General features: G+C 48.7%; 1 protein-coding gene across 1 annotated transcript; it reads right to left on the bottom strand.

Annotated features, from left to right (window-relative positions):
- Positions 1–2088: 2088 nt before the first annotated feature.
- Positions 2089–6405, bottom strand: LOC144250101 (anamorsin-like). The gene is made up of 2 exons (XM_077792489.1): positions 6301–6405; positions 2089–3241 (listed from the first exon to the last, which is right to left on the bottom strand). The coding sequence occupies exons 1-2, from the start codon at positions 6403–6405 to the stop codon at positions 2693–2695; spliced, it is 654 nt and encodes a 217-aa protein (XP_077648615.1). The 3' UTR covers positions 2089–2692.
- Positions 6406–13615: the final 7210 nt, after the last annotated feature.

The following is a 13615-nucleotide window of genomic DNA, read 5'->3' as shown; positions in this document are numbered from 1 at the left end:
CAGAGCTGCGAACGGCTGGACTCCAGCAGCTGCGTGTTTCACTCGTCTTCTCCCAAGTCATCGACATTCTGGACTGGAAACTTCACGACAGAAAAGACGGTGAAGCAGGCTGTGCCCTGATGCCAAGAGCAGAGCCAGGCACGTGCTGGTGCCAGGCTCCCGTGACATGAGTGGACGAGGACATGCTGCCCTAGCTGGTCGAGTGGAGGGCACCAGACCTGGGGAAGAGGGGAGGATGGTCGCCTGCGCAGACTCCTCTCCTGGGTAAGCGGACAACACCTGCTGATAGGGTTGTTTACTGGACACCTGGTACAGCGCAGCAGAAGAGCCCTAGTCCATTTTCCCTGGATGAGTTATTCAGAGGAAGGGAAGAGGAGTAAAGAGGAGAAAGAGGAGACTTGAGGTCATCCCGTCAGGGGCAGAGCAGTGCTGCTGTCCCTTAGATGCACAGTAGAGTGTTTTCTAGTAGCTCATCAAAATGTTAAAAGTTCTGATGAAAAATTTCAGATCAGTATTTTCAAAATATAATTACATAAATATGTAAACTATAAAAATCTGTTCATGAGATATGTATTGTACTTTTTTCATGCTTGGTCTTAGATATGTGGTATTTTCATTTATAGGCGCATTTTACATTTAATTTCAGTGCTAAATTTTCATCAGAAATACTTGATCAGTATTTAAAGGTTATAAAATTCACAGCTGTAAAAGTAGATTGTTTTATCTGAATTGTTACAAAAATCCTGAAAAGTTTTCCAATAACTGAAATTAAATATCTGCTTTTAAATTGAAATTTAAATAATTAAAAATTCAGCCCCACTAGTCCTGTTTCAGATTCTTTTTTTCTTTTCTTAAAATACTTCTCAGTTGTAGTTGACACCAGACCTTCATCTTTCTACTGAGACAACAAATTTAGCAGACTCGTTCAATACTACATGCATTTTTTTTTGCTACTCTAAAACCTTTTATTGATGAAACAAGTGATCAATTGCAGTACTATCAATACTATTCACATATTAGTTTCTGCTTCTCTCAAATTTAAATAAATTTGTTTTTTTTTTTTTTTTTTTTTTTTTTTTTTTTTTTGCTTAACACACCTGTTTATTATCTTCTTCTCATTCAACTTCTCCAGCATCAAACAAGCATCTGTTTCACTTTGCAGTGCTGGGGAGGAAACCAGGGCCTTGAGCATTGCAGGTAGGTGCTCTGCCACTCAGCTACATCCCAGCCCTGTTCCCAGTCTCTGTCTGAGGTCCAGGCACAGAAGGCTGCTATCAGGGCATGGCAGGCTGTGCTCTCACCTGGAACTCCAGCTCTTCCAAAGGACCGAGGTGAGGTCCCCATTTTCATGAGGACTGTGTGCTTGGGACTTGTCTGCACTAGGAGTTTCTTGCCCCACGGGCCTCTCACACTGTTGTGCTGATCCCTACAAGGTGGGTAAGGAAAGCTCTTCCTTCTCTAAGTTCTTTTAAAGGATCGACTGTGGGCAGGCTCATTCAGGATAATCTTCCTTTTCATTAAATCCATCAGGATTTTAAGTATCTCTGCAAAATCCTTTTACTTTTGCCACAGAACCTCACCTAGTCCCAGAAGGGAGATTCTAGTGCATTCACAGGTCTTGCTCAAACTCAAGGTCACACAGGGCAGGGGCCAATGGTTGTCTCCAAAGTCTGCCTCCCACAAAGGATTTGGAATCCAGCTAGAATTTAGTCACAGCCATAACTCCAGCAGTGTGGACCAGGGTCAGCAAAAGCAAACTGAGAGAATCAACACTTTTTAAATCCACACAATCTCTTCAAATATTTGGCAAGATGGATTCCCAGTTCTCTGTGGGTGGGTCATGAGGAGAATAAAGGGGTCTCTTGCTCAGAGACTTCAGTTGGTTTAGAGTGCTCTCCTACTTCTCTACAAATCCTTACTAACCTGGACTCTTCTACAGTAGAGGAGAGAGGCTATACTATAGTACAGCACTGGCCCTATTTGTGGGGAGACACTAAGTTCCTCCAGAAAGACAGTTTCATGGTCCCTACTGACTGGATGTCTGTGACAGATATCACACACACGTACAGAGCCTCTCTTTACAATGGACACACAGAAGTATGCAAGTTTAATACCTATAGAGGAACAGAAATGACATGGGACACAGATGCAGCACTAAAGTGAGGGGGCGGGAAGGGGTAGAGAGACATGGGATGGGATCACAGTAACCTGTGAGTGACTCCTTTGGTGTTGAGACATGAGACAGTTGACTCGTCACTAAAAACTGCATATCAAGTAAACCACCAACTTGGGAAGACAGGTACGTGGCAGGGTAACTGAGCTTAGGACGGGGCAGGGCCTGGAGCTCGTCCCGGAGCACAGACACTCAAGGATGTCTGGGCTCGAGAGTGTCTGGTCAGTGCTTCTGTAACACCAGGAGAGGGGCCTCTTCCGGGCATGCTTCCTTCTCCTAACACTAGATGAGGAAAGAGGCCCCCCTGCAGGAAGCCAGGCCACCAAGCCTGGGTCTTTGCATACAAACAGCAGCATGACACCCCACTGCACCCACAGCCAGCTTCCCTGTCTACAAGCACCCTCCCTGAAAAGGGATTTCCAACGGAGAGCCAGAGAGTCCAAGGAGGTGGAGGAGCCACAGTGGTGGGATCTGAGGGACAGGAGGAGGTGGAGGAGCAGATGTGTCCCATGGGTCCTCCTAGGCATCGTGAAGATTGCCATCGCTCAGCAGCACCTTCTCGCCAGGTTTGAAGGCTGGCATCCCAAGGTAGGGACAGTTGGCGCAGCGGAAAGCATCGCCCAGGTAGCAGTTTCCACAGGCTGACTTGGGCTGGGCATTCTTCTGTTCCTGTAACTTCTCTTTTTCTAGTTCTTCTGCAAGGCCACAGGTGCAGTTCTTACAAGCCTTCCTTTTTTTTCTTTCCCCACAAGAAGCAGCCCGTAGGGAAGCAGGATCTGGTTTTTTCAAATCTTCTGGATCCAGTAGCTCATCTGAGTCAATGAGATCCATGCTCTCGTCCTCCATGTCATTGGCTGAGAGGGTCCAGAGCTTGGCAGTGGCAGGGTCCACAGCAGGTTTCACCAAAGGAGACTTTTTGGTGGTAGAAAGTTTAAGCTGACTGGAAGAACCCACTTCAAAATTTGGTTTTTTGCCTGTGATCTGAACAGAGAGCAGGCTCTCACTGTTGCAGCCCAGATGTTCCTGGATAGACTGCTTCTCCTCAGGGCTCAAGGACTCCCGCTGCAGCTAGGCACGAGGCTGGAAATAGGAAATGGGAGGATGTGGGTCATGGAGGTGGCGGGAGAGGCCGTTGGAGAATGTCGGGCGTTCCGGTTGCTCCAAGTGCGCTCACCTACGAAATTTAAATAAATTTGTAGGCAGCAGTTGTATGATAGACTTGTCATGAATTTTAAAATTTAATTCTAAGAGAAGTTAGCTTTGGATAAAGACCAATCCTCCTGAAGAAATAAAAGTATGAAGGACCTGCCACAATTAACAAATATTTTCTCTACTGTTCTTTTTTTTTAATATGACAGCTTCCCACATGAATTTGCTTAGTATCTCAAATTGCATACCTAAAAAATAAATTGACAATTATTACACACATAGAGCACAATTTTTCATATCTCTGGTTGTATACACAGTATTTACACACCAATTCGTGTCTTCATACCTGTACTTTGGATAGTACTGAATGTTTTTCCAACATACTGACCATCCTTAATAAAGTATCAAAAAAGCACAGTCTACACTCATTACTAGAAGACAACAGGAGAAAACTTAGAAGACTATGGTATGGCAGCAAGTTTTTAGATGCAACACCAAGGTGCAATCCAGGAAAGAATTGAAAAGTTGAACTTCATTTAAATTAAAAACTTCTGCTCTACAAAAGGCACTGTGAAGAGAATTAGAATAAAAGCCAGAGACTGGAAGAAAATACTTGCAGACACATCTGATAACAGATTGTTATACAAAACATACAAAGAACTCTTAAAACTCTAAAAATGAGGCAAAGACATTAAAAGACACCTCCCCAAAGAAGATATGCTGATGGAAGTAAGCATGTGAAAAGAGGCTGCATATTTTATTTCACAGGGGAAATGCAGATTAAAAAAACAATGAGACACCACTGCACACCAATAAAAATGGCCCAAATCCAAACACTGGCAACACCAAATGCTGGAGAGGATGTGGAGCAGCAGGAACTCTCTCTCACTGCTGCTAGGAATGCCAAATGGTGAGCTACTTTGGTAGGAGTAGAGCAGTCTCACAAAACTACCCACACTCATACCAAGAAAGCACATCCTTGGCATTTACCCAAACCAACTGAAAACTCATGCCCTAACACACACACACACACACACACACACACACACACAAACCCACACACGGATGTTTACAGCACTCTTACTCATAATAGCCAAAAGTTGAAAGCAAGTAGGTACATGGATGAATAAACTGTGGTAGGCAGGCACAGTGACACACACCTGTAATCCCAGCTTCTCGGAGGGAAACTGAGGCAGAAAGACTGCAAGTTTCAGGTCAGCCTGGGCAACTGAGATCTTTTCTCAAAAAAAAAATTTTAAAAGGACTAAGGATGTAGCTCAGAAGTAGAGTGCCCTTTGCTCAATTCCCAATGCCATAATAAAGAAAAATGATCAAAACGGGTACATTCACAAAATGGAGTATTATCCAGCACTAAAAAGAAATGACTATTGATCCATAAAAAGACATGAAGGAATCTTGAATGCATATTATGGAGTGAAAGAAGTCAATGTAAAAAGGCCACATACTCTCAAAAAGTAATTTCTCTAATACAAGTTCTGATACTGACCATATTCAAATGCAACAGTCAACTTCAACTCCTGTAAGCTGGGAATGACATAAACCTGCCAATGGCAGACATGCTGGAAAAGGGTGGTCAGGGGTCCCAGGGGATAAAAACTTATAAGGGCTGGAGGTGTTGGTCAGTGGTAACACACCACTGACCAACACCTCCAGCCCTTCATTCAATCCCCAGTACCAGAAAGAGAAAGAAATCAACTCCAATTTCTGTGAGCTGGGAATGGTAATGAACTCCTGTAAAAAAAAAAAAAATCATAAGATGAAACAATTTGTCTCAGAGTTCTTCTACTCCAGTTGTGAAAGAAATGATCTGTAAATCATCATTGGCTTTCATAAAAGCTGCTCAAAATTTAACACAAAACGAAATTTTGGCTAGCAGGGCATGGTGGCTACCCCCTGAGGCCGATGCCCCAGAACCACGGGTTCCAGGCGGAGCCTGGACGATGTAGGGAAACCCTGGTGCAATATGTAAGACAAAAGGAGCTGCAGAGGGGCTAGAGCCTAGCTCCACGGCAGACCGCTCCCCTAGCGCGTGTGACGCGGGGTCTGCTCCTTAGCAGCACATGGAAATAAACAAGCTAAAGGCTGCACATCTGTGAGTACAAAAAAAAAAAAAAAAAAAAAAAAAAGCTGGCGATGTGGCTTAGTGGCAGTGGGCAGCCCTGGATACGATCCCCAGTACCACAGAGAGAATGGAAGGGAGCGGCGGGAAGAAGAAGGGAAGAATTGTAAGGAAAAGGAGGAAGAAAAGGGAGGGAGGGAGGGAGGCAAGCTGGGCTTCCGACCTAAATTTCATGGCACACGAAAAAAAGGTGGGGAGGATTATGGATGCACACAGGATGCACCTGTGATTCTTTTTACTCAAAAACTTCCAGACATTCCAAACACATCTCTACATTTGTCCAGCAAATGCCTTTCAAACTTCAGAAAATCCAAGGTTCAAAGGAAAGACGCGTCACGCAAATACTTAGCCACGACCCTCTAGCGCCACCAGAGGCCCCGGGCGCCGTGAGTCAGGGTTTCTGGGCTCTTCCACCCGGAACCGAGCGGCACCTGGCGCGGCCGCAGTCTCCGGCCGGGAGACGTCCACCTTGGCAGGAACGGGCAGGGCAGCGCCGACGGCCAGCGGGACAGTGCCCTGCCGTGCGCCCTGCCGCGCGCCCTGCCGCCGCGGGCTCCGGGAGTGGACAGACACCTTGGGGGCTCTCGGGAGCCCCGGCCACCCGCGGGGCCCTGGCCACGCCGTCTACTGACCACACGCGGAGTCCACACGGCGAGAAGCGGCCCGGGACGAGCTTCGCGGCAAGTTCCCCTCGCGCCCGGGATCCTAACCAGCCGCAGCCCCCCACGAGCGCGACCCCGTCCCCCACCCGCCCCTCACGGCGGACCCTCCCTGTCGCGCGCCCTCCTCACCCGTGGGCCCGCACCCCGCCGGCGCCCCCAGCCCCCCCGCGCCTCACCTGCGCCGGGGCCGCGGCTGTCCCCGACCGCGGCGCCGCCCCCAGGCAGTCCTCCTCCTCCGCGGGCTCGTCCAGGAGCACCCGGCTCCGGCTCAGCTTCCACATCGCGGGCCGCGCGACCCGGTCCGTCCGCGCCACCGCCCCGCCCTGAGCCCGGCTGACGCGCTCCCTGCGGCTCCTGCGGACGCCGGCCGGTGGCCGGGCGGGGCCGGGCGGGCGGCCCACCCCCCCCCCTCCGCCCCCCCCCACCCCTCCGCCCCCCCCACCCCTCCGCCCCCCCCACCCCTCCGGCCAGCCCCCCCCACCCCCCCACCCCTCCGGCCAGCCCCCCCACACACACACCCCCGCCAGCCCCCCCCCGCCCTCCCGGCCAGCCCCCTCCCCACCTGGCCCGAGGCCGCCCCCCTCAGGTCCACCCAGGTGGAGCCCGGCCCGCTCTCCAGGGCCCTCCTCCTCCCCGGTGGCTCTCCCCTCACCGCCCCCACGGGCCAGGCCGACCCCAGCCCCCCGTCGTGCCCGACTCCCCCGCCCCCAGGTGCTCGGCCTCCAGCAGGACCATCCCACCGAGCCCCCGACCCACGCGGGCAACCCACAACCCGGACCCCCGCCAACCCAGAGAACCCACCCCGGGCCGGACCCTGACCCCAGCGACCCCCGACCCCCAGGTCCCCAGCCCCTTAGCCCCCCAGCCCCGGCCTGGGGGCGTGGCCCGTCCCAGGTCACCCAGGCAACTTGGAGGTCGGGAGCCGCGCAGCGCGCATGCTCAGCCTGCGGCGCCTCGAGGGCTCCGGGCCGGGCAGAGGGGCGGGGCCGTTGCTGGGCTCGGCGGAGGGCCCTGGGCTATTAGCACAGGGGTCTGTCTGTGCGCTGAAAGAGGAGTGGGACACTGGTAGGGGGCCGGCGCTTGCTGGGAAGGGGACGGAGGCCCCAGGGAAAAAGAACTAGTCCCTGATGGGCAGCAGGCGCTTGCTTCTGCTCTGAGCCTGCAGTGGGCCCAGTGGTTGGACTCCAGACCAAGCAGGAGAAGTGAAGACCGAGCTTCCAGAGCAGTTCCATGAACCCAGGGAGGACTGTCAAGGGTCCCGCGCAGGATCTGTGGTCCAGAGGAGCAGAGGCAGGGCCGACCCTGCCATGCCGTGGTGGCAGTAACCAGTCAGTTCTGTGTCACATCCTTGGTTTTCCAGCTGTGGACAAGGCAGTCAGCTGAACTGCACTGGGAAGACCAGGCAGGGTCATCTTGACTGCTGTGGCTGCCTCTGAGGGGGAGAGGGAGGGCTCCAGGTGGCCCTAAGGCATTTCCAGGATGGTCATGAGCAGGCCAGTGTCACCAACACTTAAGTCCCACACACTTCGAAGGACAAACTACTCTTACCTCCTTTTGCAGAAAAGCCAAGCAACAAGATGCAAAAAGATGACAGTTCATCCTAAAGGAGCAATGCAAATGAACATTCCTTCTATCAGGAGGGTAAATATTTACAGATGCTGGTGCAGCTTTGGGAGGCCTGCTGCACACCTTTACTCACTTTTGGCAGCCAAACAGTGCAAACTTTTGGAAGTCAGTTTGTTAATATCTGTTAAAGTTTTAATGTGCATACCCTCCTGCCCAGCAAACTAGCTTCTACGGAGAAATTTTTACCTGCTCTGTTTCTATGTTGCTTATATTTTCACACCAAATTTATCATTTAGGATCCAAAACTACAGAATTTTCTACAAGGCTTTTCTAAACCTTGTAACTTGATGGCTCTTAAAAAATAATCAAGTTTACTTGTGCGTTTTCCAAAAGTGACTGGCCACAAAACTTTTAAAGTTGGAACTGTGTGGCAACTTGGTCCAGGACTCAGATAGGAAGATGCCCAGGAACTCAGGCACAGGGTCATGACATAAACATACATGAACATCAGCTGCTACCTGGGCACCAAGACAGTGGCAATAACACCACCTCTCCCAACCCAGTTCTCAGCTTTACATGCCTCTCCCCAAAGACCTCTGAACCCACCAGGCCAAAGAGCACAAGATCTGAGAAGCACAGGCACCTGCTGAAGATCAAGCAGCCCATATAGGAAGATTTAGGAATTCCTTTCTGCACAAATATTTAAGAACATTGGGAATATATATAGCTTGTGTGCCTTTTCAAGCAAGATGGAATGGGCATGCCCTGGGCTGGTAAAACTTAAGGATTAGAGAAGCACACAATGAACATATGGCTTCAGGGTGCTGTCAGAGACACTGTAGCACAAACACAGATTAAAGTTAAAAAAAGAAACAAAGAAACAAAAAAGAAACAAAGCAGGGTCCAAACATAGCTTACTCAAAGACACTTTCAGTCCAAGGTGGGAACTTGACTGAGGACACAGAGGAACAGAAGGATCCCTCTGCCCAGGACAACATGGCACAGGCATGGTTGCTGTCAGGCCCATGTCACTGGGAGTTAGACTGTAACCCTGCAGATCCCAGGCAGTATGGAAGAAAGGCAGTCTTACTAAGGAAGGGTAGAGGAAATATTTAAAAATAAGTAGAAAGAAGACACAAAAGAACACCAAGGAAACAAGATTGGAATTCAAAGGTTCCATCATGTCTCCAGGCCTGTCGTCTCTAAGGCAGCCTTTCTTCCAGGCCTGTTACAACCTCTGGTTAAGAGCCAGATGATCAATAATCCAAGAAAAGTTTTAATGGGAAAAAGACCAAATTATAGTTTTCCACCAGTGTACTTTTGATATGAAAGTTCATTTTTTAAAACCTTATAAATCCATTCAATCTTGCCAGCAGGACAACACACAAACGCCTTTGGCTGCTTTCTATATCCATTCAGGTACCATCCAGTATTTTTCTTTTTTTTCATCCTGAAATGACCAGTCATTAGGACAAATGACACATACCTGTCATCCCAGCTAGAAGGGTAGGACAAAAATCACTCTTCTTCCTTTAACAAAGTATATGCCCTTCATATCTCACACCTTCCCGCATCAAGAACGTACCTTGCTAGGCATAGCGACACACACCTGTCACCCCAGCTACACAGGAGGCTGAGGCAGGAGGATGCCAAGTTCAGAGATAGCCTGGGCAGCTTACCAACACCCTACCTCAAAATAAAAACGGGTTGGGAGTACAACTCAGGAGGAAGAGTGCCTCTGGATTCAATTTCTAGTACTATAAAAAAGAAATAAAAAAATACCTTGCTTTTCTTGCAAACTGTTCATTCAGACCCCCTTCTCTTGCTGTTTTTAGTTGTTTTATTTACATGCATTGATTATAATTTTCACCCATAAGGAATCTCTTTTTTTGCAGAGAAAATGCAGAATTTTCTCATTTTCAGCTATTTAGATGGTTGAGGGCTGGCTGATATATGTCAGCATTCTGTAAGTAGACTAGCAAATTTTCTTTTAAATTTTTTTTTAGTTGTAGATGGACACAATATCTTTATTTTTATTTGTCTATTTTCATGTGGTGCTGAGGATGTAACCCAGGGCCTCACATATGCAAGGCAAGCACTCTACCACTGAGCTATAACCCCAGCTAGGAAATTTTATTAAGGCCATCTCAGACTCTTTTGAGATACATGATGTTTCATAGTACAAATTCTCAACATGGCTAAAAGGGCATGCTTATTAACAGACCCATAGATAGTAAGGTTCTCTAGACGTATAAATGTTATAAGCCAGAAGTATATAAATTTGACAAGATAGCCATTAGCTCAAGATATTTCTCTATCGGATATTTTAATCTTATTTGCAAAAAAAAAACCTCAAGCACTGTACTTAATTATAATAACTCAAAAGCCACACCTGTCTTTATTAAGCCGACAAAATTGAACTAATCTTACCAAAGAGTGACAAGTCATGTGAACTCAAAAAGTACTTGGGTTGTTAGTATTTCTGGGGATTTGGAATTTTTAATTAACTTAAGTGCTCATTTATGTCTAAGTCAAACTTAATAAAACCTTAAGGAATTTCAGAAATTAATTTGGTAATACCACCAGAGGCAAGAAAATAGCACATATGTGCCATGTACATTATTAGACAAGTATGAACGTGAGACACACAGAAGTGGATCTCGGGTGTTGTTCTCAAGTCTTGGCCGTGTCTCGGGCAGACGGTGTTCTTTCTGGTGGTGGCTCCACTTCATGTTTTCTGACAGGTGGAGCAGGGGGCTGTTTCAACGCCAAGGGAGGAGCCTTTGGGATTCTCTTTGCCCTGATGTGTGACCTTACGGAGGACATCGGAGGAGAGAAGATGTCCCTGGTTCACAGCCCCGTTTTTCTCTTCAGCCTCCGAAGGTGGCTTTTGGTGACCCCTGAGTCCTTTGAGACTCCCAGTGGGGGCAGGGCCTAGGCCCACAGGACAGAAGGCTGGAATGGGAGGGGAAGGATGGGACAGGCCAAGGGAGTGTTTACTTTTTAGTTGGACACAATATTTTTTATTTATTTATTTTTATGTGGTGCTGAGGTTTGAACCCAGGGCCTCGCATGTGTTCGGCAAGTGCTCTGCCACTGAGCCACAACCCCAGCCCTCTAAGGAGGCTTTGACCTCAGCCAAACCACACGGACAAGGAGGTGTCCATCAGGGTCCGACAGAGATACAGAGAGCCAGGAGGAGACTTCCAGCCCTGGAGAATAATCCCACTCAGAGAAGAGCCGGGGAGGCCTATGCCCAGGAGGTACCCTTCAGAGGGACCCCATCCCAACCTCCAGAGTGTACCTAGAACCAAATCTACCCCTTCCAGCTTCAAGGGACGTTGGTCCAGAGCATCTGGCCCAGGAGTCAGACTCACCCACAGAACCCCAAGGACTGAACAAGGAGGTTCAAAGGTGCATGCTTAGGTCCTGGGTGAGCGGCTTGGGAGCCCAGGATGGCTACCCCACCTGGCACCATCACTGTGAAAAAATCTATTCAGTGACCGTCAGTAAAGACTATCAGGCAGACTGTTGGAGTGATAATATCTGAATAGGTACAGAGACCACTGCATGGGGGTCTTACAATGGGGGAAAGAGTAGATTCAACTCTAAATGCAGGGTGGGCAAGTGAGAATGTATGCCTGGAGCAGGTCGAGTTGGTGGATGGAAATTCACTTAGCAAAAAATCCAGGAGAGGGGGACTCAGGCAAACTGACCTATTGGAGCTGAAGGCAGGCCTGGGTGACCAGATATTCCATGGCGGGGTTTGGGGGGTCTGTTGAGTGTGGAGGGGAGGGTCCTGGCTAACCTGGTGAAGCAGACAACATGCCCATGGGCAAGGCCCAGTGGAAAGAGCCCAGGGGGGTCTGACAGGTTGTTGAGGAGAAAATCTGTGTCACCGGTCTTTATTTAAATAATCTTATTTACACGCTTTTCACTTGTGTAAATGCAGACCCATAAACCGAGCATGTTTAAAGGCTGTGATCTGCAGCCACAGAGCAGCAGAGGTAGGACCTGGGCTCCAGTGCCAGCAGACAGGCTACAGGCTTCATCCTCGGTAGCACTGGGGAAACTATATCATGTTTCTGTGCTTTGGTCTTCCCTATGTGAAGCAGTAACTTTTACCTCACAGAGAGCTGCGAGGATCTCCAGGTGGTCCTTATGCACAGTGGTGCTCAATGCACCTGAGCTGTGATTCTAACCTAAAGGACTTGCAGTACCTGAGAGGCAACAGCCACACCCACATGGGAAGAGCAGTTCTGAGCCACAGGGGGAGGATAGAGCTGAGGTAGGTCCTGCAGGGCAGGTGTGAGAGCCAGCCTGCACAGAGTGGGGAGATAACTGGGTGCACTCCACAAAGCAGGTGAGATCGCTGGCATCCAAGCAGAGCAGGTGAGGTGGTGGGGTCCTTATCATAGGTGCACCTCTTCTTCTCCACCCACTGGGACCCTCACCACCACTGCTCACCAGGGCAGTTCTGCATTCCTTCATTCAAAAGGGGCCAGGCCAAAGAGGCTGAGTTAGGGCAGTCCCTTCCTTTCCAGCCAGGAGGCTCCCGGAGGCCCAGCTTGGCTAGCACAGAACCTGTGGCTTCTCCACTTGACTGTCAGTGCCCAGACAGGAAATCAGGCCAGAAGTCTGCAAAACAGGCCCTGCTGGGAGCTGTCCACGGACCTGGAAACCCAGGGCCGCCTGAGCTGAGGGGTCCTACAGCCCCCTTCCTACTCACCTGGAGGGAGGGCATTCCTGGGCAGAGGGTCTATGTAAGAACTCACCCGAAACAGGTGTGAATCACAGACAGTGTGCAAAGCCCTGAGCACCCAGGTCTTCTGTTCACTGGGTTTCACGCCATACATACCCCTCACTGTATACACACCCCAAGCCCAACACACACCACATACAACACACATCTCACACAGACCTACACACACACCTGTATAAACACCCCCTACACCCAGCCACACACACAACACGTACCAGTGATAGAGCTCACTACCCCACTCTCCTGTCAGTCAGGTGCATGTGGGGAACACACAGACCTGACTTTCAGCACACGTGGGATTTGGAGAAGAAGGAGATTTCTCTGACCCAGGAGAAATTCATTTCAGCATGGAATTCCTTTTTTTTTTTTTTTTAAGATGTCAAGAGTACATTTCTTTTTTTAAAGAACAACAGCAGGATATAGGATCACAGCCTTTGGCAGAGGAAGCCCCAACCGTCCTCTTTCTCTGCAGCAAAGCCAGTGACCAGGGAAGGAAGTCAGATGTGATCCAATTCTCCAGAAAAAAAACTGTTGGACAATTAGGGAAGTTCAGGTGTGGGTTATCATGGTAGCAAACAGTCATTTCTGGTTCTCCACACTCGTTTGCAGACAGCACTTTGAAGTTCAGTTTGTCTGTATTTTCCTTTTTAAAACCGATGACATAATTACAGGATTTTTCCCTGACACATATTTCTTGCACCATTTCATTCTATTTAATAGCAACATATGCAATATTGGTATTAAAATAGTCTTTGTGGTGGTGCACACCTGTAAGACCTGGGAGGCAGACACAGAAGGATCACCAGCTCACAGCCAGCCTCAGCAACAGCGAGGCACTAAGCAACTCAGTGAGACCCTTTCTCTAAATAAAATATAAAATAAGGGTGGGGATGTGGCTCAGTGTTCAAGGGCCCCTGAGTTCAATCCCTGGTACCCTCCCCCAAAAATATTTTAAAATATATTTATTGTGCTTTTCTGTTTACAAAAGTGATGCAATGATAACAGGCAACTTTGTACCTAATGAAAAGCACAAAGTGATTACACGTTTACCAACTTAGAATAATTTAGTAATCCAGCTGGTAAACTTGATACTTCAACAAGAAAAGCAGAAAGGAAATGCTAAAAAGGTCCTCCCTCACACCCTCAGCAAATAGTTCATGGCT

The sequence above is a fragment of the Urocitellus parryii genome, chromosome 14 (assembly GCF_045843805.1).
Source record: "Urocitellus parryii isolate mUroPar1 chromosome 14, mUroPar1.hap1, whole genome shotgun sequence".
In the NCBI taxonomy this organism is placed as follows: domain Eukaryota; kingdom Metazoa; phylum Chordata; class Mammalia; order Rodentia; family Sciuridae; genus Urocitellus; species Urocitellus parryii.
This window is presented reverse-complemented; position numbering and strand designations above follow the sequence as displayed.

Excerpts from the sequence above, each read along its gene's own strand:
- LOC144250101 (XM_077792489.1), bottom strand. The coding sequence starts at position 6,405 with ATGTGGAAGCTGAGCCGGAGCCGGGTGCTCCTGGACGAGCCCGCGGAG. Across the intron at positions 3,242-6,300 it reads CAGCCGCGGCCCCGGCGCAG|CTGCAGCGGGAGTCCTTGAG; the intron begins GTGAGGCGCGGG and ends CCTCGTGCCTAG.